Below are 25560 nucleotides of genomic sequence, written 5' to 3'. Positions count from 1 at the left end.
GTCTGTTATTGTTCCACACTGATCTGGGACCCCGCTTCATATCTTTCTTCTGAGCTGCAAGGGAAAACAGATGAGTGGTAGTTGCTGCTGGCTAGAACAGCATCCTGCATTTGGGGTGGCTGTCCTCACTCTCCTCCTCTTTCCTGGAAAAAGCTCCCCCAGTCCTTCCAGTTTTCCTCAGGGTTTCTTAAGCTTCCTCTTATAGGCCGGCTGCTCTGCTCTAAAATCCATCTTTCTGAACTTGCTGGTGTGTCCCAAATTTGGCACAATGTTTAGCATCGGAGAGCACTCTTTTGGGATAAAGCATAATAGTGACCTTCTGTGATATGCTTATGACACGCCATTAACATATCCCCAAAGAAATGTTTTTGTTGCAACAGCAGCATACCGTTGACTCATTATATGATCCAGTCTAATTCCTCCAGGTCCTTTGGTGTAGTACTGCTGCTTAACAACTATTCCAAGTCATTCATTTGTGCACTTAATTTCTCCTTCCCAATCATTGTACTTTGCTCTGTTTTAATTGAATTTTATCCAGTTGATTCTGAGCAGGTTTTGCAATTTATTGAGATCACTTGAAATAATAACGTGCAGATTAATTGTTCAGAAAATCCTATGCACAGGCCCATGCCTGCACCCATAGATGCTTCCAGAGCCCAGCCTTTCTGTCTTAAAAAGAAAGGCCTCTAGCACTTGATGGCGTTCTTGCAGTATTCAGCTGAAATGTCAGGATGAAGCCTGGCAAAGCTGTGAATTTTGGAAGGCTCTTTCAATGGAAATATGGAATAAGAGCATCTGTTCAGCTGGCAGTGGCTTTTGGTCTTCAATCGTCTAGTGTTGGTTTGAATAACTGATATTTTCTGTATTATTACCAGTCTTCAAAACGTGTAGTCACTGCAAAGATGCAAGCTTGAAATTGGCTTCTTACTGTAAGGGAGGAGATGAAGCTACTCTTGTGTGGTTGTACACCCGGACAACCAGAGTCCTCATCAAGAATCCTCTGGCCTGGTTTTCTCCTAAGGACTGGAGCTACAGTTCCACCACCAGGACTCTGTTTTCCCTCCTGCCAGCCGGAGGGTCCAGGTACACGTTGCGTTCAGAAGTGAAAACGTAGGAATTTGCTGCCCTCTGGTGGTTACTCTGCGAGTTACAGTTGGCAAAAGCGAGGGTGACCGTGCAAACCCAGGGTTGTCATTTAGGCCAACTGGCCATGTGCCCCAGCCACAGCGGTGATATTCCTCTCCGCCCTGCACTGTAAATATTTCTAGTCCACTCTGGCTTCTATAGTTTCTGTATGCTCACCCCTCCTATTTATTGTGTGCCCGGCTAGCCACTCTCCCTTCTGGACTGCTGAGGGTGTGCGTGACTTTGGGTTTGAGATCAGCTTGCTGGTGTTTGCTTGTTGTTCCCCTGTGATTTCTTTACCTCACGAAAGGAAATTTACATTCTGTGAGCACCTCTTCACAGTTAGTGAAGGCTTTAGCTGCTTGCCCTTGCAAAGAAGTGTACCTGTGTCCAAAGGCCTTTTGACCCACTTCTCTAAGCACTTAATCTGTTACCCTCAGGCTTTCCCCAATGCGGTTCCACTCACCAGGTGAAAGAACTGGTGAGCAAGAAGACACAAAGCATCTGGATGGCTTGTGTTTGGCTCTCTTAGCCACAAAACAGGTGAGAGCAGCTGAGAGCATTGCATAGATGGTGAACAGTACGGTGGGAGGACGTGTTTGCCACAATTCGTGGTGTGTAAAGTATGTAAAGGGAGCATGCTGAGCCATAAGCTGCTGGCTCCAGGTGCTCCTTCTGGGGATGGACAAAAACTGATGACCCTTGAGGACCGTGGAGTGTAAAGTTCTGTAAATGTTTGGTGCAACTGCAGCCAAGAAAGTCAAATGGCCTCATCCCTTGTGAGGAAAAGCAGCCTTACCCCCTCTCCCCATCTAATCCACTATACTACCACTTGATAGTCCTCTTTTTCACAGGCAGCACAAATATTACCGATGCAAAAGGAATATAGTGCAGCTGGGGCTGCTTGAGGTCAAAGGGATACGTTTTCTGACATGTAGAGGCAGGCTGAGAAACAAACTTCTGCGGGGGAGTCAGGTAAACAGAGGGTTTTTGGGGTGTGGGTAAGTGGACCTGTGAGTCTGGGACACCATGGCACCTAGACAGGCTGACCCCACCAAGTCTGTGTCTTGTACCTTCATGTGGGAAGAGCTTCAGAGAGCACAGGAGAGTCAGAAGCTTCCCACATGGTTGCTGCAATTACAACGCGGGCTGAAAACAGAGCCCCTTTGTGGCGTGAGTACAAACAGCAAAAAGCTGGTACTGCTTTGGGAATTTTATAACTTAATGGAAAAGAATGGGAGAAGTGGAATACTACTGTTTCCATTTTACAGAGAACCACAGTGCTTTGAGACGTGGGCTTCAATTCACAGAGGTATTTATTGAAGTGCCTGATTTTCATCCAAATCTTTGAGAATTAGGTTCTTTGAATGTGAGTTATTAATGAACTCACCCAGAGACTCACAGAAAGACAGCACATATTTTCTGGTCCCTACATTAAAATGCTGTCACTGTCTATCAGAGACAGACAGACTGCTTCCCTTTGCTATCTGCCTTCCTGCCAGTGCTGCTCTCTCAAGGCTGTGGTAGCGCTGGTGGACTCTCCCAAGTCTGTGGCTGTAAACAGGGCTCTCCAAAAATGAGCATTATCTCCTGATCTGGTAACTGAGGGGCCAGCTGAAGTTGAGGACATGGGGAGTATCTGGTGCCCATCTTCATGCTGCTTACAGGCTCAAACAAATCCTCATGCTACAGAAAAGCCAGTAAGGAATCTTTAGCAGAGGATCTTTAAATCTTGACTTCCATTCTCAGAGTGTTCAGAGCCCTCAGCTGGCTTGCAGCTGTCATCACAGTTCAGCTGGCCTACAGTAGAGAAATGACTAGCAGGAGGACTCCCTTTCCACAGCCCTGAGGCTCCTGCCCCTGTGGAGCAGGGAGTAATTCAGCCTATGGCATGATCTGCAGCTCACCTGTATCAAAGTCCTGGAAAAGACATCAAGGAGCAGGTCCAGCTTTTGCTGCAAGGGTACATACACCATGATTTTTTTTGTCAGGTGTTGGGGTGTGAGGGACCTGTGCCAGCTGTACAAGCTGCAAAGGCAGGCTGGGGTACCACCAGCTTCCCGGCAGCATCGTGCACAGCGTGTGGAGATGGACTTTGTGCTTTACTCTGGTGCCAGCCTCAGGTCAGTGGCAAAAGGGCTTGTGCCCTTGCCAAGCAATTAAACAATCTGTGTGGGAGGTTGTTCCCTCCTGCAGGCACAAGGAAGAAGTCTTGAGATTCACTCACTTATTAACGGTGGATCTGAGGTTTCATTGTAATATTGCTGCCTTCAGCTACTGCTGGATGTTTGCGGGAGGCTGCTGCTTCATAGCTCATAAAAAACATGGGTTTAACTTCAGTGGTGTCCTTGCTTTTTTACGTATTTATGGCCACATCTCAGGTCTCTGTAGCAGCTCTGACAATCCCAAATACCCAAGCGAAGAGTCCAGTGCTTCAGTCATGTGCTGAGCTTTGAAAAATGTGCTTTAAGGACGTTTATTTGAGGCTTTGTGTTTGTTTGTATCTACTGGTCTCTCTTTTGGAAAGCCATTTTAGAAACAATTTAAATCCTCCTCATCTGCAACTCTACAAGTCTGGTGGGTTTGTGTTTTTGTTTCGTTGGGTTTTTTTGTGTTGTTGGGGGTTTTTTTGTTTGCTTGTCTGTTTGTTTGGGTTTTGGTTTTTGTGGTTTGTTTTGTGTTTTGAGGAGGGCACCAAGTATGACAAGGCCTTTTGCCCACTTTCAGTAACCTGACTATATGCAGAGCAATGCTTTCCAACTCCTGCCCGAAATGGACAGATGGGTGTATGGGTTCTTCCTTTCCTTTGAGTATTTCCATGCTGTCCAGCAGGTGGTAGCAGCCTCCTTTAAGCTGTGCAGCTGTACTCCTGCCGCAGAATCGCTGCCCTGTGATTCATGTCCCTGCTGCCCTTGTCCTCATTTCATCTCCTCACCCTCTGCATGCCTGAACTCTCCCGTGGAGAAAGATCTGCTGCTTAGGTCCAGAGTGTGCACCGAATTTACCAGCAATGTGAGGCACAGCAACAGGAAGTGATGGCACAAGATCAAGAGGAAAGTATAAGTTTTACTCCTAATGGTTTCACGGCTCTGTAAGATTCTACCCCTTATGGGTGAGGAGGGGGTCTTGTGGATAGAACAATTCAGGGATATGCTTCCTAAATAAAAAATTCAGATCTAAGGCCTTGTCTAAGCAGTAGAATTAGCTGAAGTGACTCACAAGTCACGCACGGGCTGTATCTTCAAATGAAATGGAGAATCAGTCTGCTTTGTATTTCCACAAGTCCTCTGCTGTGCTGATATGATATGATGGTTTTGTGGATGCCATTATATTACCCTCTAATATACGGCTTCTCCTTGCTAGCAGCTGGGCAATTTACTTCCCTGACGTACTCAGTAAAAGGCTGTGCTTGTGGTGACAAACATCTTGGATTTAATGATGAGTAGTTGAATGTTATGGGATTTTGTGTCTGGTTTGTTTGGTTTTTTTTGGTTGGCTGGTTGTTTTTTTATTTTCTTTACATGTGCAGCTATAGAGTAATTATTTTATATTTTAAAACACTGGTCCTATAAGTGAGGACATAGGTTATTTAAGTGAGCAGATAAGAAAAAACTTAAACATAAGGTAGAAAAATTCCTTGGCTTTCCCAGCTATAGCTTCCATACCAGGTATAAGAGGTGAAGCTCTAGGTATAAGCCACCTAAAAATGTACCAATGGGCTGAGAAGTTTGACTAACATTTTAGTGCATACATTTGAGTATCTTTTCAACGTTGCTTATTTTAAAGCTGTAACCAGCTGTAAGTGGGACCTGACTTTTGTTTTTGAGTTATTATGCACTGCTGGGCCTAAGCATGTGAAACAGGTCCTTTGTTTGAGAATGTACCAAGGCAAAAACTTCTGCTTTTAAACCACCAACTTCCACATAAAGCTCTTCAATCAGTTCTGTTGTCAGCCTCCTCCATCCAGGGCAGGTGACAAAGAAGTCACACAATTCAGGCAGGGTTAGCTACAAGGTCCAGTTAGCTTCCTGTACCACCTGAGCAGTGGCAGGCACTTTAGGGAAGGCACAAGATGATGCTCTGTGTTGCTCATTAGGTAATTAGTTATAGGGCTGCAGTTCCTTGAAGTATATCTAAATACTGTCAGCTGAGAGTTGACTCATGGTCTGGAACTCTACATACCTTCTGTGAGATGCAGCTTTGCCCTTGCGGTAATGTGAAATTTTTAATTTGCCTCTGACACCTTCTACATCTAAGAGAAAACTCTCTCTTCTCCTTTTTGCAAACTTCTTTGATCTTTGCTGCCACCTGCTATTTGCTATTCAATCTAGGAGCTATTTTGATGCTTGAGTGGTGGGATGGAGTGTTTACAGAAGATTACAAGCCTTTCAGTTAATGCTGTTTCCCTTCTGGAGCATGTCACAGTGTCTAAAGGCTAAACTCTTACTCTTGGAGCTGTGGCTTATGGCAAATATATGAATTAATGCTATCTTCCTCTCTGTGTTTTGCTTCATGTACAGTGAAGAAGAGACTTCCTGGGATTTTAAACACTTGCAGCTCACCAAAAAGTCTGTTTCTTGTTGATAAAGAGAGCTTTCTGTTGCTGAGTGAAGCAGTAACTACCCTTTGCACATAATGGCAAAACCCACCAAAGGCAACTCCCATCCAGACTGAGACTGTGCAATGCCACCTTGACTGACAGGTGATAATGGCCTCACCTGGGGCATCCTTCACCCTGCCCACAAGCCTGGGAGGTCCATTTCAGCTCAGCCCAGCCAGAGGAGCTGTTGGCTGCTGTGCTGCCCTGACAGTGAGTAAGCTTTTGATTTTTCATTACCTTACTGGTCAAAAGAGCCTGGGTGTCAAACTGGAGAGATGAGACTTCCCATGTGGAATGAGTTAATCCCTCTCAGACTTGAATGTGCTGCCGTGTCTCAGGTGAGTAGTAGGTCTATGACATTTTTTTTTGCTGGGATGAGGTTGGAGTCTCAGTGGGTGGAGGAATATTTTCCCCTGTCTGCGCAGGTATCTCCTTGCATGTCACTTCTGAACAACAGCTGTTCATCTTCAGCTTTAATATTACATTCCTATTTTTTTAAAAGTGAAGTGGGCATAAGATCCTACCTCCAACACGTTCATTCACATAGTGTCAAACTTCAGTCATGAAACAACAGAAAGCCAAAATAAACAGCCCTTTGAAGGATGGGTTAGGCTGCCTGAGATGTGTGTCAGTGGCTTACTTAAGCCTTTTAAGCTATTTATTTAAGCAGCCTCCTATTATTCATGTAGCAGCTCTACCTAGGTCTCAATGAGGGCACTCTGATGCTTTATGTGAGGACAGTAAGCTGTCCTTCAGAGGCTTGACGCTGTAATCAAGGTATAGCAGAGTCTCCCTGAGGAGCGTCACTGGCATTTCTGCATGCTCTGCATGCAGGATAGGGTTTAGAAGACCTGGGCAGAATGAGGACAGAATTACAGATCCTGCTTCTCTGCCAGAGCTGTGTCTTTGCATATACCAGTGAAGGAAAATTCACCTGGAGACCTGCCCACGTATCCTGGGCTGAAGCTGTGAAGGTGGTCTTTAATGTGCCTGTTGCCAGGACTGATGGTACTTGAAGGTTTGCATGGCTTTCCTCAGTGCCTGTCTGCTTCTTCTCCCCCTATGAGGAACTTTATTGTCTCAGGTGACACAGGAGAGGTGACGCACCCCTGATGTTGTCTCAATCTAGGACAAGGTTTCACAGCACAAGGCAGAGCTGTGCTGCCCTGCGCCATGGTTTGCTGCTCCTCTGGGTGGAGGCTTGGTCTTCTTGCTTAGATCGTGACCTTCCCACACTCTTCTGTTCTGTCTCTGATGTTTTTCACACCCCTCTGGCAACCAGTTAAACTTAGCTTTTTGGAGTTTCAGTGAGTCAAATCAGCTTAGGGAAGGCCCTGACGGTTCTGGAGCTAGTGGAAGAGAAACAAGAATGGTATGAAGGTGGCTGAAGGCAAGGCAGGATCAGAAGCAGGAAAGCAGACAAGGAAGACCACAACCTTTCTCTTTCAGTGCCTGTAGGCTCTTACATTGGGCTCAATTGCCCTTGTTGCCTCATGAACAGAGGCTTCTTTCCTGTCTGATAGAGACAGGCTAATGCCAAATCAATGTGTTGTGTGTTGCTTGGAAGAGCCTTGATGCTGCTGGAAGCTGACTCATGTGGTCTAGGATTTGCTGAGAGTCCCCCTGAAAAGAGTTCAGTTGTCTCTGAACAAGTGAGAGAAACTGTGCCACTTCTGTACTCCTTTGACCCTTGGATGGGGCAAACTTGTCTTTGCTCGTGTCTTTGAAATAAGACACCACTGTTGCCTTGCTTTCCAAAGGTAAAGAGGCTAATAAATTTTATGGCTGCTGAGTTATCAACTTGTTAAAATATAAAGGACGAAAGAGAAGATATTTTCTTTCTTCACAGACTCCACGTCTCGCTGACAGCACTCCAAAATTATCAATTCATAGAGGCACTTATCATGAAGCTATTGTTAGGCCTGTTCCTTTGGTTGCTCTCCTCAGAAGGTGAGTTTTGAAAGGCTCTTTGAAAATTCAAATTACACAGTATTTAGGAACATACATCTTTAGTTGTTGCAAGGTGGGTGTATGGCAGGAGTGTTAGAGGCAGGATAAAGAGAATCAGTGAGTAAAACTGTGATCTTGCATGTAATTTCAGGTATGTTTGATCATTTTTAATAAGGATACATGCCTCGATTTGCAGTGTTCTGGAAATGGACTGCACCTTAGGCAGGCACTAAGGCTTTCTGATGAAAAAAACCATCATCAAATAATGAGACTAACAGTGAGATCTGTCCCAAAATGGCGCAGAAATTCAAGCAATGGGCAGAGGAATTCATATCTAGGATAATCTTCTTTTCAGTAATAGAAGATTGTGTGAATGGGTTAAGCAATATCCTGGCACTCAGAGAATTGTTCAGATTTCTGCAAATTTTGGGGCAGGGGGAGAGACTCTGTTCCCTATACTATATGCAGAACTATTCAGGGTGCTCAGAATGAAAACTTAATAGTAACTTATGTGGGGAAAATTTACTCTAGTTCTGTGTACACTGTGGTGAGCTCTAAATTAGATATTGCTTGGTCACAGAGCATAGCTGTCTGAAGACATCAGCTCAGTGTTAGCAACAGTCAGAGAGCCAAACAATTTCGGGAGTCAGGGAGAGAACAGCACAGAAAACAGATTTCTGCTGCTGTTTATAGGTCCATAGTTCACCCGCATCTTGAGAGTTATCCATACTTTTCATCTCAAAAAAAAAAAAGATACAGAAAATCCTAGGAGCAGGATAAAGGGGAAGACTGCTCAGACTTCCGAAACAATTTCCATATGAATAGACTGACTCATCGCCCTGGAAGAAGGATGAATAGGTATATGATAATGACATACAGAAGTATGCAAAACGTTACATTTTGTGGAAACGGGGGAATGACTACAAGAAGAAACACATCAAGTTACTAGGAAATGGTGAAGCGCCTGTACCACAGAACGTGGGGAGAAGCCAAAAGTGTGAAAGTGTTAGGAAAAACAAATAAGAAAAATAATGGAACAAAGGTCTCAGGGAGTTCTTCAACATTAAGTGTTTGCTGTGGGGGCACAACAGCACAGACAGTTGGGAGGATAGAGCATGGAAGTATAACTGTATTTTCCTTATTGTTTCCCTAAGCTTCTACATTTGGATGTTATCAGAGGCAGAATCTCAGATTAGATGGATGTTCAGTCTGACACAGAATGGCTGTTCTTAAATCTTTGAAATATTGAGAGACTGGTCCCTCTTCCCCTGGCCCCCCAGTCCCAGAAACTGGGGTTGGACCCCCTTTCTTCCTCAATGTAACCTGTGGATCTGTTTTCAAATGTAGTTGAAATGAGTGTTACCAATCTCAAAGATACTGTTTCTAAACAGATTTGCATGATGCAGAATCCTTCATTGCATGTGCCTCCAGTATCTCAAACAACAGAACTGGGGTTCTGGTTGTTATTGTGAGTAAAAGCACCATCTAAATGTCAAAGGAGATGTCAAAGAAGAATTATTCTAAGCATAGAAAGTTTTGTTATGAGACTTGCTGGATGCTTATGGCTTCAGTTTGGCAAGCAGGGACGGATACGAGCATGCTTTGAAGTTCAACTGAGGATCCAGACCCAGACTTCGTGGCTACTTTTGTGGAGATTTCAGGATAAACCAAAATCTATGTGTATTAATTCAAGTGTATACTCAAGGAAAGAGAATAATGTTTACTGAAAAAGCTAGAGGCCTGATTTCTGGCTCCAGAGGCTATTTCATCTGCCAGCACTCTCTGCTAAGAGAAGAAATTGCAGCTGTTTCTGTGTCACTATGGCAAGCTCACAACAGTTACTCTCTGACTGCAGAATATGTAGATTCAAGTGAGTTGCTCCTTTCTAAGAAGTTCCCATTTGAATGTGTTCAAATTACTCTAAATTTGGACAAAATAAGACTACAGAAATATATTAAATGTGCTGGAGAAGAGGTAGAAAAGGATGAGGTTGGTCAAGAAGATCCGCTCGCAGTCCATGACCTCTGTGTGTGACTTCAGTGTACTCCAGTAATTTCCACAGATCACACCTGCTTATAATAACTAAAACCTTATTCTAGTATAGCAAAAACTAAGACAATACGTTTGGTTGTTAGGATGAGCCTCACTTTTGGAAAAAAGGGCATATGAGAAACATTTCTTCTCTCTGGATTCTGTGGTTTTAGGTGTATTAAGTCCTCTGAAGTGTTTTTAAAGGTAAAAAAAACAAAACACTATTAATTATTTTAATGTTTTTAAGGTAATGCAGATAATCTGAAAGAAGAAGAAAAACTAAAGGTAAAGTACAAGTACAGCTTTATCTATTTTTTATCCTTTTTTCAATACCTATCATTACCTCTTTGGCTGTTGCTTTCTCTGAGGCTGGCAGAAGAAAAAACAATACAGCTTGGTACTCCAAACTGATCCTGCAAAGAATAAATGCAAGGTGAATGATGCAGAGATGTGGTACTGCAGATGCAGGATTATAGTACCTAATCAGGAAAGAAAGGTTTCTCAGAGGAACGTTTGTTATTAGGTTGCATATCCTCTATACAGGTCGGTTGTAGTTCACGCTTCTTCCTGGATGCTCTGTTGCCCTTTTAGAAACACAACATTAAACTCTTTCTCACACTATAATGGTGCCAAGTGTGTGCCACTGAAGTCCTCTGACTGAGGACTAGTTGGAGGGTGGTGGTGGTCCTTGACACAATGTGGATTTCATCTTTACATAATAGCAGTGGTCAGCTAGACAAACGTGGTCACAGTGGCAAGGGAATCCCTAGCAAAGTCACCTCAGTGGGCTGACTTTATTGTCTCTTTAAAGTGTTAAGAGACTGGCCTGTACCTACACTCAGGGTGTAGGAGGGCGTGAAATAATTGTCCTGGTGGTACTGAGGTGTCTCTCCTGCTGCATGAATAACAGCACTCATACCCTTGACCCAGAATTTTTTAAAAAATTATCTTCTTTTTTTCTATTTAGTTATTTGTATGATCACATGGAAACTGCTAGTTGCCAAGGACCCAGAGTATGAGTGATGTTCTTCATTCATTCTACCTTTCCTGTAGTGTACTGGAGTTGTAGCTTTTTGTTGTGTATGTTGTGTGCCCCTTGGCATGTGAAGATGTGAGCAGTAGCTGTTCATATGACATCTTCCAGATTAATCACTCACTGTTTGCAACAATGGATGTAGCAGATTGTGTTCAGCACATTTTATTGTTTGCTCAGGCCCACTTATGTGACAATCAGTAAGAAAATAGATAAAAAACCATACAGTTTTGGATGAGTGGATTTAAAATGCAGCTCTCCAAATTGGTGTTACCATGTATTTCTACCTGAGGTGTAATTGTTCTTTAAAATTGATCTTACACAAGTAAGAGCTTGGTACTGTGTGAGAATGGAGCCCGTATAACCTCTCCTTCCACAAATATCTTATTAGATCTAAGCAATCAATCATATTTTATTTGTTTATGTCAAAGGCTCTAAGAAGAATCCAGTTTTCATGTGAGCAGGTGAAGTTACCTGAGACCCCTTCAACTTCAGGTTTGTTTTTAATATTGTCTTGGTAGAAGATTTCTCTGCCAAAATTATTTGAGAATGAGCTGAGGGACAAATAAGCTGTTAGAGGGGATGTATATATGTGGGATGTGACTGAAGTGAGGGTGGGTTCTATGAACTCCTTATTTTTTTTCTTCTGTTCAGAATTACTTTTCTACCTCAGTTTCTTCAGCTGCTAACTGAGGATGCCACAGTTACTTAATAATCCACATCTCTTTTTGCCTGATGCCTGAGCATTTCAATGCATCTGAGCACCCAAAGTATTTACTGAACACCTGAGTAAAGCTTCTCGTCCTCTCTGACCAATTTAAAACTGCCAGTCAAAAAAGATCAGTATAGTCTTCTTATGTTTTAGTCAATTTGCCTATGTTTTAGTACACTGGTGAATGTAATTTTCTTTCAGCATTACTGCTCCTTGCTTTTTAACATCAATTCCTTCACCTTTCTGCAGTTCATGCTCTGAGGCCAGCTGACATTAAAACAGTTGCTGCAATAGGAAATTTGCAAAGAGTAAGTACAAGCAGGAAGTGTGCCGAACATAACCCATTTCCTCTGTTCTGGCCCCGTGATGAGATGACGATGAAGTGAGCTGGTGATGTAGTCTGGGGTCCCAGTTAGGGCGTTCAGGAGTTGAATCTTCCCACAAGCATCAAAGACTTCTGGTGAAAAATTACTGGAAATACCTGCTGTTCAGTGTTCCGGTATACCCTGAGTCTAAGAATAGCCAGCTGACTTGGTGCAGGAGGAAATGTGGTAACAGTGCTCTTGCAGACAACCATGATATTTGATTAGAGTGCTTGGATTTTCCTAGCAATGAGCATAGCAGATTGAATTACTGGAAGAAGAAGCTGGGAAAATTCAAACTGGAAAAAAAAGTTCCGTTTTGGTGATCACCATTATAACAGATTATCAAGAAATGCAGTAGATTTTCCGTCCTGATGAAGTGTTTTCCATAGATAAAGTTTTCCTCTCTACAAGACAGAAGCTCTAGAAGAATCACAAGGATTTACTTCTAATGTATAAATCATTGGGTAAAGTTCTTCTGCCTGTTCTAATATAGTCAGATTTGGATGATCTTTGCTTATCTTAATAGTTGGAAGCAAACATCTGAAGTAGATATGAGGCCTAATTAAAAGTATTTAACCACAATTTTCAAGCTTTGAGGAAGTGCTTATTGAGCAAAAATTGGTAGCCATTGCTGGGGCTGCACTGGCAAAGAAATGGGGGAGATTCTCTCTTATCACAAATCAACTTTCATATTTGAGGTAGTATTCATCAAGATACCATACTATCCCTTGGGATGAAAGCTTTCCATTAGAAAATTATCCCTCCTGGAGTCCTTGTGAGTACCTCTCTCTTTGGAAGAAAATGATTGTCCTCAGTGCAAAGGTGCTTCACCCATATCAGATGCATGCCCCTTAAGAGCAAGTCTTTTTTGTGCTAATGTTTTTGCTGCTTATGGATGGCACTGTTGAAAAACACATGATCTTATTTTAAGGAATGTCTGCTTTTCAAGAGCAAACTTTTCTGTCCCTGTTTCCTCCTCAGATTCTTTGAAATTAATGAAGTTCTTCTGTTTATGTTAAGGGTTTTTTTATGGACACCATACTGGCTGAGTGCTATCCATGTAAATGATCTTAAATGACTTCAGGTCATGTCCCTTGTTGAAAAAAGAGTAGATCCAGAAAAAAATTGGGTAAGAACAGCATTTCATTTGACTGAGTTAAATTAGTCAATTTTATGTTAAGTTATATGTAATACATTCATTAATGAAAGCAGGAACTAAGAAAGGATTACCAGACTATGCAAATGTGCTGTAATAAGGAAGCTCTGAAAAATCATGTAAATTGTGAGTAACAGCAACAAAATGGAGAAACGTATGTAGGAAACAATACTACCTATAAAAGGAGTGGAATATGGTAGGGGAACAGATGAAGGGAACACATGTATAGCTAGTTTACCCATTGCCTAATACTACTCTTATTGCTTGCTTGTTCACAGGCACGGGGATCTGGTGTATATCATGAGGATTTACTCCGAAGGTAACCATGAATTGTTAGCGTTGAAAAGTGTCATGATACTAATTTATAAAGTATCACAGTGCAGGAATTAGACCCAAGCAGGTTTTATTATTGTTTTCTAGAGAGGAGGAGAAAACCTGTATAAAATATAATGGATTTTGAGACATTGGAGCCTTCCCAATCCTTACTTAACAGAAATTCTTCATACTTATGCAAGATACAGAACTACCTTAGGGTTGCAATAACCTTGATTAAGAATCATTGCTACATGATGAATCCTAGGGAGTAAATATCATCATCCAGTAGTTAGAAACCAGAAAGCAGAGACTGATTAAAGCAAAGTAAGAACCCAGTAGTTCTGATACCTGCTTGAATGATTCCCGGTGCTTCATGGGCAAGCCTTACCCCATTTTCTTCTTTTATGCCCCCTTAGTAGATCTAAATCAGTGAGTGAACAAATGGCTAAACCATGTAAGATAGAAGTCTGTGTAGCTCTTTTGAGTCACGGCGTTCTGGATGAGGAATTGCCTCTGTGCAGAAAAACGTTAAAAGGTTAATTTTTGAAAATGGTTGTACAGACGTCCATGTCCACTTCTATGTGGGTGCACACAAAGAGATTCCTGCATTGCTCATACATATGCATAAGTACAATTACTGCAACATGGAAAGTGCAGAGAGACACCAAAAAATTGAGATTCAAGACTTTGTTCATACTCAGCAGTAGCTGGTGACATGATGGTTTTGGGGAGAGAAAAGCCCCATTCTTGATTTCAGCAGCTGCTGTGAATAGGCACTCAGAGCTGTAGCATAGCTAATAAGAAATTGAGGCTGTGCTGTAGCATATTTTTTCTTTGAGAAACGGAATAACAGCAACTTCCTGTTCTCTCTTTCCTTCCTGTAGCAGAGGAAAGTGCCTCCTTGAAGTCAGCGTGGAAACTTTAGCAGGTGTGTCTTGTCGTCACACTGAAACTTGAGCAAACTGGTAGAACAGCACACTGGCAGGAGGGCCAGTGTTTTGCTGGACTGCAGGGTGCGTGCAGCAGAAGCACACTGCAGGAGTGTAAGCAAGGCCTGAGGATCAGCGTACCTGGGGGGACATGAGTACAGCCAAACTGGATTATCTGTGCTGGCTTTAAAGAGACTGTCCAGGTAGACAAATAGTGGTGAAGAAGTGGTGCTCCAGAGTGCTGTAAGAGTCTTGCACGTCCAACAGGGATTTTGGGGTATGCTGCTGGCATGTGCTTGCTGCCCGGGTTAGCCCAGTGAAATCTTGTGTGAGTTTGCCTGTCCAGTACTCTTTCTGCTGACGTGTTCAGGATTTACACGGGGGCACGCGCTATGTGGCTGAGTTAGTGATTTATCAGCTGGTTCCCCCTGGCTCTGAAGGCTCTAAAGCCTCTTGACTTGCTTGAAGGGTGTTGCAGGTAAAACCTTCAGGTCTACTGAAATGCTGAGTTGAGTAGTGTGTAGCTCCAGGATTGTCCCCCTCCAAATCTCACTCCTAGTGTTTTAACATCAGCTCTATTTCCCTGTGAAAGGGTTATAAAACCTGGCAACTCCTCAGAGCTTCAAGAGGCAGTTCTGGGTAGCCCTTCCCAGTAGCTTCATTTCTACAGCTGTCTGCATGTGAATCCACCCATACTAGTTGTGGCTGACATGAGAGGTGGGAATGGAGGTTTCTGACGTGAGTGTGGATGCAAACTCAGACACCAAACCTCCACTTCAGAAGGTGAGGAGCAAAACCAGCAAGAACAGCTGCAGAGGCGCTCAAGTGTACTAGTCATGCCTGCTAAGAGATCCTCAAAGTTCACATTTTCTGGCTCTTCTAGTTCTGTTGTGTTTATAGTGAAACTGCAGAGTAGCAGTTCATTGTATGCAGAAATGGTCTAACCTGTGTGTGTCTTTCAGTTCTTATTAGCAGTTTTAATCCATTGGTCCTGCACCAGTCTCCTCCACCTGGCACAAAGGGAGTGACATCAGACAGTCAAGCCATGTAAGTCTGAGGGTTTTTTTGGCTGGGCAGTTTGTTTACAGCTGGAAAGGTGGAAGATGGAAGCCTTTGATGCTGGAGCACTTGACAGGGACAGACCCTGCTGCTGTGGCTCAATTGACATCCTTCAGAAGCATGAGGAACAAAGCCCACTGTGCACTTTGGGGTCTGGATCACCTGACTGAACATCAGTTATTTGATTTAGTGGTAAAAATCAGCCAAAGCCAAACCCTTACTGATGCCTTCATAGTTTCTCTTTTCCTTTCTTTTTCTCAGAGACCTCCTGCATCAAGCAGAAGAAATAGTGAAGCTCATGAAAGAGAATGAGGTTTGTTTAAAGCACAGGACAATTCAGAGAATGTGGCCCTAAGCAGAAAAAGGAAGAAATGAGATAAAATACGTTAAATGGCACTCAAAAATCTCTTCAAAATAGCAAATGCCATTTCTTGATGTTAACAGACTTTGGTCTTTCTGTTGTAAATAAGAATAAAATCTGTACCTTTCATGAAGAGAGTTTTGTTCTTGAAAGTATCCCACCTAGTTTACATTTGTCAGGGTGCCTGAAGTGCTTGGTGAGGAAGCTAATATGTTTGTTTTCTACTAGTTAAGGGTGTGAGACCTCTGCTAGCTACACAATAACCGTGACAGTGTTTCTGAGAAACCAATTCAAATAATTCTCAGCATTTAAGTCTTCAGTTTCCTTTTAGTCTTTTAGGATCATATTTTCAAAAATGACAGTAAAGATAGATATGCTTTGGCTGATGTCAGTGTTTGAGAGAGAGGTGAGAGCTTGAGTTATCACTTATGGCTGAGTGCTTTATAAATTCCATCCTGGAATTTTATGCATTCATTTTTCTTCTATTCTTAACCCTGAGGCATGTTATTTTGTAAATGGTCTTGACATAACAGGAAAATTTAATTGCCAAGGCAATTCTGCTGTTGCCTTTTCACTCTACAGGGAGCCCACTGAACTGTTTGTACATGGATTTAGCACAGTTTTGTGGAACTGAGTGGTTCTAACCAATACTCTTCAGCATTGGCAAGAACTGTCTAATAAACATAGCACAGCTGAGCAGGGCACTAGCTCTCGGCTTTTTTTATTTGCTGCCTAACCATCCATTTGCTCTCTGCTGTTGAGAAATCTGGATGGTTTGTCAAATGGAAGTGACCAGAGTAGCCAGTTTGAGTCATGGACTAGTGCTTGGTGTTGCTGATTTAAAGCCATAGTGAATCTTCTGTGAGAAAGGAGAATAGCAAATCAATCTCTTATAATATTATCATTATAACCTTTTTAATTTTTTTTTTTTTTCCTCCCAGATGATGGACTTCCAGAATGACTGGAAACTGATCACAGTTTTTTTTAATGCTGAAAACCTGTGTTCCTCCTGTGCCTCCAAACAACTGGTAAGCTTTTGATAGGGTGGTGTAGCAGTCAAGTCACATCATTAAGACACTTTGCCAAGCTCTGCTCCCTGCCATGGTGAGGCAAAACAGTAGCTCATTCTGGGATTTTGGAATGACTCTATCCAGTGATGTAAGCTCATGGAACACTTATTTACTTATTTGATTGTTTATAAACACGCGTACTTAACTTGTGATCCCAAGTCTGAGATGCCTTAGTAGAGCAGCTCTTTTCCACCTTCAAGTGTAAAGATACTTTTCTTCCCTATCCCAATTTTTTTTTTTTTTATGTTGTCTAATTATAGGTAGTTGCATTGCAGGATTAGCTCCTTGTGTTTCTTCTTAATGCTGGTTAAGGCTGACTCCAAAGTATAGTGGTCATTTCAGTACACACAGCTCAACACACAAGGTTTGTGACTTTTGGAAATTTTTAATTTTTTTTTTCTACTAGTCTTGATGGTATTTCTCATCTCATTTACAGAAGAACTGCATACTGGACAACCTGGAAGAACTTAAGGCTGTCTTGGATTTTTTGTATAAAAACGTAAGATTTCTTAATCAACCTTAAATACCTGAATCCTTGGCTGATTTTTCTAGTCTCCCTTACTGGACTAGAGCTTTTACCATTGTTCAGGTGACTTAGAACATTGAACTTGACTTCAGTCCACTGGCTTCATTCCTTGTTCATAAGTGTTTTATTTGTGCTTTTAAAAAGCTAATGCATGCAAACTGGAAGAACAGACAGATAACGGCTTTGTTTGGCAACACAAGCTGATGTACCACTCATTCTATTAAAAGTGGAGTACATTTGTCTAGGCTGAAAGCCAGTCATGTTTAGCAGAGCTGTTTGTGAAAATAACTGATATCTAACTACTGGATGTGTGGAGCTACCTAGGCAGTGTGCAGGCTGCTAACTACCTGGAGATAATTTTTACAAACCAGGGAAAACACCCATTAAAAAGATGTCAAATGTGTCTTTTTTCTACTATGTGTTAATTTTAAGATCTCAGCATTTCTAAAGGTTTTCTAGATGCTTCAGCTATGAATTATCGGCTTACCTAGGATGGTTTCTGGGAACTCTGTGCGGAGTTGTAGTCTACTATTGAATAGTAGACTAGATGCAGATATATCACTACTAAAGCAAAATATTAACTGTTTATCTGAAGTATTCCAATAGCATCTCCCAAGAGTTTTGTTTTGCTGGATTGAAGGCCTAAAAGGTATTCTAAACCCACTACAGTTTGATTGCATCACACCGCAATCACTCATTTTTCTCAGGCTGACTTCAACAAATGTTGTGTAGAGGTGAAGTTCCACTCATGCGTTCTCTTCAGATTCTCTCCACTATTATTCCCAGAATCTATTTGTGCTCATTGTAAAAGTGAAATATCATTATGTAAATGGAAAGCTGCTTTCTGCCTGGGGAGCAGGTGAGGTGGGATGCACGAGTGCAGGGTGTTAAATTCCCAGCTTTGCATCGGCATGTTGTCATCAAACTGGTAGTTTCTAGTTAATTTAAAATCAATTTAGTTGGCTAGTGGCCATGTTGGTTATGTACAGTTAATTGCTGGCTCTCAGTCAAGCAGTCATGGTCACAAGTACTTCATGAATTAAGAGTGATGTTATTCTAGATGGCAGACATAGGAGTAGTGTTCAGGACATAACTGGCAAAGACTTAGACCATTAATTTCATGCAGGCAGAATCTCAGGCCAGAGGTAACTTATGTGAAGCTGTTGATGTAATTTACCATTATCACTAGTTGTCATGGTTTTGGGCCCAACACGACAACAAAGGAGCAGCCCCATGGTCGCTCACTCAACTCCCCCCCCGCCCCGGGACAAGGAGAACAAACCTCCTGGGTTGAGACAAAGGACAAGGAGGGTTCTTCACCGATTAAGGTCATGGGCAAAAGAAACTCAACTTGGGGAAAAAATAATAATTTGATTTCACAGTAATCAACCACACGCAGGACACAGCCAACACACAGAGCAGGGCTTGCATATGTTACCACACCCCTCCCTTCTTCCTGGGCCCAAATCACTTTGTTCCTGGTTTCTCTCCCTCCTTCCCCCCAGCAGCACAGGGGGACAGGGCATGGGGTTTAGAGTCAGTCCACTGGCAGCAAATCCTCTGGCCACATCATCCAAGTCCACTGGCCAAGTTCACCCCTCCTGGGGCCTTCAGAGAATGTTCCACCACGTTCTTCCATGAGTGCAGGGGGACAGCTGCCATCTCACCATGGGTTGCAGGGAAACTTCTGCTTGGGCACCTTCTTCCCCTTCTTCCTCACCAACCACTAGCACCGTTCTCCTCCTCCTGCACAGCTCTTTTCCCCCCAGGTGCCTCTCTGCTCAGGTGTTACACCACTTCTTTCGTATGTTAATCCCTGAGGCGTATCTGTTGTCCCTCTAATGGTTCCTTGGCTGTTTTTTTGGAAGCAGGGGGAGCTTCTCAGCTTCTTACCAGAGCCACCCCTGCGGCCCTTTCCCCGCTACCAAAAAACCCACCAAACAAGAACACGAGTTGCTAATCCTGAATTTCAGATAGATTGTGATTGATTTTTACTTTATGACTGCAGGTTCCCAAGGCCTTTGTAAATCTGGTGGATTCCACAGAACTTGCAACTTGCTCTCTTGCATACCAAGATTACAATTACACCAGGTAACAGAGTTTCCTTTAAATTCTTGTCCTTGTCTCCTGGTAGTGTTCAGACACACAGATGTGTTTATGTATTGACTTTATAATTAAAATGGAGTCTTCTGAACAGTTTTTCTGCCCTTAATACAAAAGTATGTCAAAGATTTTACATTTTCACTTTGTTTCTGATAACCCCTCTCTACAAGGCATATTTTTATCAGGAAGAGCAGGTGTTTTTAATCCTGCCAGGTTGGATAGCATGTGTTTAAATATTGCACCTTGTGTTTGTGGGGGATTGAACCTGGTCAGCATCCACAGTCATTCACCTCCCCACCCTCCCCAAGAGGACAGGGGAGAGGCTAGGAAGAATGAAAGCAAGGAAGCTCTTGAGTTGAGATAAAGGCAGTTCAATAGATGAAAGAAAGGGGTGGGGGCAAAATAAGGTGAAAATTACACAAAGGTAATCATCCAACACTCCTCCTACAAGTGGGGTAATGTCCAGCCAGTCTCCAACAACAGCAACCTTGGAAGTTAAAAGCCCTCTTCTTCTTCCTCTACCTCAGTTTTTATTGCTTAGCATGATGTTATGTGGTGACCCTCATCCAGTTCAGGTCAGCTGTCCCAGTTGTGTCCTCTCACAATCTCTTGTTTGCTCCCAGCCTACTCACTGGATGGGTCAGAGTGGGGGAAAAAGAAAGAGCCTCAACACTGTAGAAGCACTGTTCAGCAAGAGCCAAAGCATTGGTGTATTATCAACAGTTTTAGCTACAAATCCAAAACACAGCACCGTATGGGCTGCTATGAAGAAAGTTAACTCTATCCCAGCCATACCCAGTACTGAGATTGTGGTCACAAGACTGCAGTCTACCTACACCCTGCATTTTAGTCAGTGCTACTTCTGCCCTGCAACTCTAGATTCAAACTCTCAAGGCTATTTAAAAGCTTGTGTTTCTAAGTATCAATGTTCACAAAAGGAATAATTGGTTTTAAAGGGAATTGTTATGTTATGTGAAAGCTACTACTCAGGCTTAGGGTGTGGTAGGATGGAGAAGGTTCAACTTGTTGGTTCCTTATGGTAACTGTGCATAGATGCTTTCATCCATCTCTGTCTCTCAGTACCTTGTAACAAAAGTGTGAGTAGCTTATGTCCCAATTTAGTAAGGAGTAGGAGTGGGCACATGGACAGTTATGACAGGGTGGTTTAGAGCTGATAAGATTACACTCCATCTTACTCCACAGTAATTTTTTTTCCTCTGCCTGTGGCATAAGACACCATATGTACTAATATAGTCATCCTGAAGTGTTTCATAATCTTTGCATGTATACAACCTGGGAGACACTCCATCAGTCAAGGAAGGAGCTGCATAACCATGTGCTTAACAACAAGTATAAGCAGAGGAGAAGCTTTCCTTTTCAGAAGCAATTGCATGGAGCATTCTAGCTCATTTCTTCTGCACAGGCACTGAGGAGAAAATACGAGACAGGCAGATAGGAGGGGGAAAAGATGAATTTAGGAATATGGGCCTTGCCATATACTGAAGGCCTTAAAATAAAATTAAATAGATCTATTTTTTTTTCCTCTGAGAAACTTGTGTATTTCCTTTTCAGGTTAAGGCATTTTCTTTCTCGTTGTCAGCATGCTCTTGTAGCTGTGTTTATCTAGTTGAACAGTTCTACCAGTCTGCAAGCCTTGTACTTCAATGTTTGGTAAACTCCTGGGTTCATCTCAGCCTCAGGCCCAGATCATCTCCCAGATAAGGGCCTCAGCATTAGGCTACCAGGTTCACATTTTGAACTATCCTTTGAGAGAAAAACATAAGCCCATCCCAAAAGATGAAATTTCAAGTGTATAAGAAGAGAATAGTGGCTGACACTTGCAGTCCCACGCCAGTGCCTAACTTTAGGCATTGAATTTTGGGATGTAATAGGGATTTAAAGTTCCTTCCTTTATTAGTTTTTTACCAACTAGAAGTGTTGTCTGTGTAAAAGTACCGTGTGAAACACATTTTTAGGCATATAATTCTCTCTGTGTATTGTATGAAGTTCTCCCATTAGGACTGTGTAAGATTCTGGTCCTGAGTTTATATTTCTTTCACTGACCAGCAGTGTTAAAAGCATTTTAACAGAAAACTCCCATTTTATAGGATTAGCTGGAGTTCTGTGAAAATGATAGTCTGATCCTGATAGGTACTTATTGCTTACATCTGCAAACCTCACAAAATGTCTCGGAGCCCAGTCTATCCAGGCATTTTCAGTTGATTATGCCTTTGCTGGAACCAGACTAATCATAAATGTAACTTATATTGTTCCTGTCTACAGCAATGGGAGAAGGTCTGAGTTCTCCAACTACCTGCAGAAATACACAGTATACACATCCTCACCTTGCAAGTCAGGAATTTGGCTGAGGTTGGTGCTTAATAGCTCCTGGCCATCCTTTAGCACACATAAGCTTTTGTAGCATTAAGCTTCCATCCACATTTCTAGATGGAGGTCTTGCTGCCAGATATTAAGGCAGAAGTTCCAGTGGAAATATTCTGAGTGTGTTTGGTTTTCCTACGTGACTATAGAGAGGGAAATGTTTCAAAACTAGTGCATCTGCTTTTTTAAGCCGGAGCGTGCATCTATCCTGTGAGACCTTGTGCTAATCCAAGTCCGGCATATTTGTTATCTCAATGGGCTTTTAAATCAAAAAGCAATCCAAAGCTCTGGACATGGAATATATATCATTCTATGTTTATATAAAAAATTAGCTTTCTCAGTATATGCAACAATTTAATCTTCAATATGTGCTTGTCAGTGGCTTAACAGAGTTGGTGCTATCTGTCTTGGCTATTGAAAGGTCATAATGTCTTTCACATTTTCCATTCTTTTTTGCAGGAATCAGTGCAGTTGTGTTGGTGAATGTTCCACATTAGGTGATAACATATTGTGGTGGTCCTATCAGGTATGGCATCTTCTGTGTTGTTTGGCTCTAGTATTGCTACACATGTCTATTCACATTCCAAATTTGACTGAAGTGAGGAGTTAAGGGAGGAATAGCAGTAAGGAAGTTAGCAGCCTTTTTAACCACATGTCCACAGTGATCCTGACCCCATTTCTCACATTAGGAACATTGAAGATAAGTTCTGTCTATATCAGAGTGATCTAAGTGTCTCCTAAAGTTTCTAATGACTATATAACTTTTGGCAACCTAAGATTTATCATATCACATCAAAGAAATGATCCATCTTGTCCAGTAACCTGAAACATGATTTAGAAGGGGGAATCTTTCTGTTAAGACAAAGACAGTTGTGTTGGAATTCCTTTAAAAAATGACAGGAGGGAAGCAAGGATGACATTTAATCGCCTTGCTAACCTTGCTGCTCTTTGAAAGAAAATGATGGTAGGTCAGCAGAGCTTTCTCTTATCTATGATTCTATGATTCTATGATTCTACAAGGAGTTTACAATTATTATGTAAGAAGATTTCATTGAACTTTGTTCTAGATTTGTTTGGTTTTGTTCTAGATTACAGAATTTTACTATTGTGGCTTATTAGGGATGGGAATAATTTTACTTCACTTTAAGCCCTGATGAATTGCACATCCATTACTCTCTGCCTGATAATAGTAATCTGATTAAATGGTTGTCTCTTCAGGATGCTTGGGAAAAACTACTGAAATCTGAGAGGTATGATCAAAAGGATGACTTCACTGTTGTTCTTCAGCCTTCTCTCCAAGAAAGAAATCTGCTGCTCAGACCGGTGAGGAAAGTTTAATTGTTCCATCCTTTCTCGACCGTATCTGCTGAGATTGAGTGCAATATTCAGCTTTCCTCTCTAGGCTATGTTTAATGCCAGAAGACAAGGGCAGTTAGGCACATGCAGAACACATCTCAGGATCAGATGCAGAGGTTCTGACAGTGAAGCTTGCTTCCAACAGTGCCAGTCAGATATCCTGTGTTTTTTTGAATAGTATGTTCCTTGGAGAAATCAAGTCATGGCACCTCTGTGGATTAGGGCACAAGTGTCTGGAAACTGTAATTTCTTCCATATCTTTGAACTCATCAGGTTATTCTTCCCCAATTATGTTAATGTGTGTTTGGAAACATAGGCAAGAAGAAAGTAACAAGAAATATTTAAAAATGGGTAGTGGGAAAAAAAAAATAAATATTTTGAAAGCTCTGTTGGAAAACAGAGTTACCTCCATACAGTGAGATTAATGCAGAATCTGAGAACCTGGGCATTAATTTTGTCCAGATTTTTTATTGGTATAGCCAGTGGGAAATGAATATAGGTAGGGTTTCCTGGGATGTCAGACAGGATTTTGTGGCAGGTGATTTATAACGGGAAGTTCAAAGGACAAGGTTATCTGTGACCTGGCAATGAAGAGAGAAGATACTGCTTACTAGATAATGGTTCACTCAGAGCCAAGGCAGTAAAATCCAACACAAACCATTAGGTGGTTATCTGTAAAACACGTTGGTGGTAAATCGTGGTCAGGTTCCTAGGCATCATAAAGGCTCCTTGAATTTGTGGCAGTTCCATTGCTCCCTGCAGCTCAATATCAGAATGAAACGGACTGGGAGGAGAAACTTGTCTTCCAGGAAGGCTGGGGTCTGCTGTGTTGTGAAATCTTCTTTTGCTGCTCGGTCTTATGATAGGCTTGCTTTGTAGATAGTTGGCCTGTATGTAAATGGCAGCCTTTTAACTTTCATGGAATTACTTTTTCCTCAGCAATTTGCTCTGTCATTGCCTCAAATGCTATCTTATGTCACAGGTGGATTCTTTATTTCTTCTGGTTTGTGGTAAACCTGCAGACCACCCATGAGGAATCTTTCAAACTCTTCCAACAGTCACTTTCATTTGAAATAGGCAAGATCTTTTAAGACAAACTCTGCATGCCTCCATGTTTTATATGCATGTAAGTGGTAGCTAGAAGTGTTGTTTATTCCAAATAATTCCTGTGATCACAGCTGCATGTTTCCCTCATCTCCTATTTGTCACCGTTGTGATTGTGCCTTGATGTGGCTCTTCTTGTCGTGATGATGTGCTGTCCCTTCACGGCTACCTTACAGCAATCACTTGAAAGAACAGCAACTCTTCTGCCTTGCCACACCAGCAGTAACAGAGATTAACAACAAGTGGCTTAATGAGAGTACCAGAGATGGTTATTCTTGTGGATATGAATATTACTTTTTAGAATGAGATCTTTTGTGGCTGAATGTCTCGCCTTAGAACAATAGAATCATAGAATCGTTAAGGTTGGAAGGGACCTGCAAAGATCATCAAGTTCCAACCCCCCTGCCAGGAGCAGGGAACCCTACCACTAGACCAGGTTGCACAAAACCTCATCCAACCTGGCCTTAAAAATCTCCAGGGATGGGGCATCAGCAGCCTCCCTGGGTTGTTTTCGTACTCCAAAGTGTTTCCTCATGCTCAAAATGCTTTCTTTTTCAGGACAGGGATGGTTTCATTGTCACATCAAAGGCACAAGTGGAAACTCTGGAAGACTGTATTTTCATGACTGTGGGCCTCTGGAACAACATGGTGAGCAGTACCACAGATGCTGTTGTTTACTGGACTTAGTATGGATGCCTGGTAGCAACTCCACACTAGCCAGACTTTGAGTAGTAAGGAGGGGAAAGGAAGGAAGAATATAGGAAAGAAGCATCCCATGACTGCTCTTCTAGCTTTGAGAAGAGAATGGTCTCAAATAATGCTACATGCCCTACACTCCAGAGACAGATGTCTTTCTGTTCTGTGGTGCTACTTACTGTCAAGAGGTTTTTAGAAAGGTTTCCAAAGTAGCTCTTTGGGAATTCTCAGGAAGTAAATGAGCTGTCACAGACCCTTCTTTTGCTAGTCTCACCTCTGTGACAGAGCGGCACAGTGATAAACTGAGGCTTGTCCTGACCTGAGATTATAGCAATTATACTCTTCTATCCCATATCCATCCCCCTCTTTATTAATGAGTCTCATAAGGTTTGCTCCTCTAACCATAATTCCTCTGCTGCTGTTGCTCATACTAAAAAGGTCATAGACAGACTTGAGGTGCTCCTATTACTTCCTTAAGAACTGGATGTCCTACCAGCTAGGGAAAGCCAACAAATTATGCCTTCTTATGGGAGGGAGTGGGTGTCTAAGGGAAACGTGGAGTCTCTTACCCACTCATGCTTGAACATGATGACCAGTCCTGTAGGTGGCTATTTTCTTCTGCAGGCTTGAGCTGTGGACACACAGCATTTGTATGTGTGACCAGGTGGATGCAAGTACAGCTGGAAA

General features: G+C 42.2%; 1 protein-coding gene across 1 annotated transcript in view; it reads left to right on the top strand.

The window, feature by feature from the left end:
- The first annotated feature begins 7629 nt into the window (after positions 1–7629).
- The window catches only part of PLB1 (phospholipase B1), a 79948-nt gene continuing 62017 nt past the window's right edge, over positions 7630–25560 (top strand). Inside the window, exons 1-14 of the mRNA XM_051616061.1 lie at positions 7630–7675; positions 9954–9991; positions 11171–11234; positions 11701–11759; positions 13251–13291; positions 14172–14215; positions 15179–15263; positions 15537–15588; positions 16578–16664; positions 17143–17205; positions 19241–19323; positions 22177–22243; positions 22936–23040; positions 24736–24825. Coding sequence (XP_051472021.1) covers positions 7630–7675; positions 9954–9991; positions 11171–11234; positions 11701–11759; positions 13251–13291; positions 14172–14215; positions 15179–15263; positions 15537–15588; positions 16578–16664; positions 17143–17205; positions 19241–19323; positions 22177–22243; positions 22936–23040; positions 24736–24825 — 924 coding nt within the window. The remainder of the gene's footprint in view (positions 7676–9953; positions 9992–11170; positions 11235–11700; positions 11760–13250; positions 13292–14171; positions 14216–15178; positions 15264–15536; positions 15589–16577; positions 16665–17142; positions 17206–19240; positions 19324–22176; positions 22244–22935; positions 23041–24735; positions 24826–25560) is intronic.

Source organism: Apus apus, chromosome 3 (genome assembly GCF_020740795.1).
Source record: "Apus apus isolate bApuApu2 chromosome 3, bApuApu2.pri.cur, whole genome shotgun sequence".
NCBI classification, from domain to species: domain Eukaryota; kingdom Metazoa; phylum Chordata; class Aves; order Apodiformes; family Apodidae; genus Apus; species Apus apus.
This window is presented reverse-complemented; position numbering and strand designations above follow the sequence as displayed.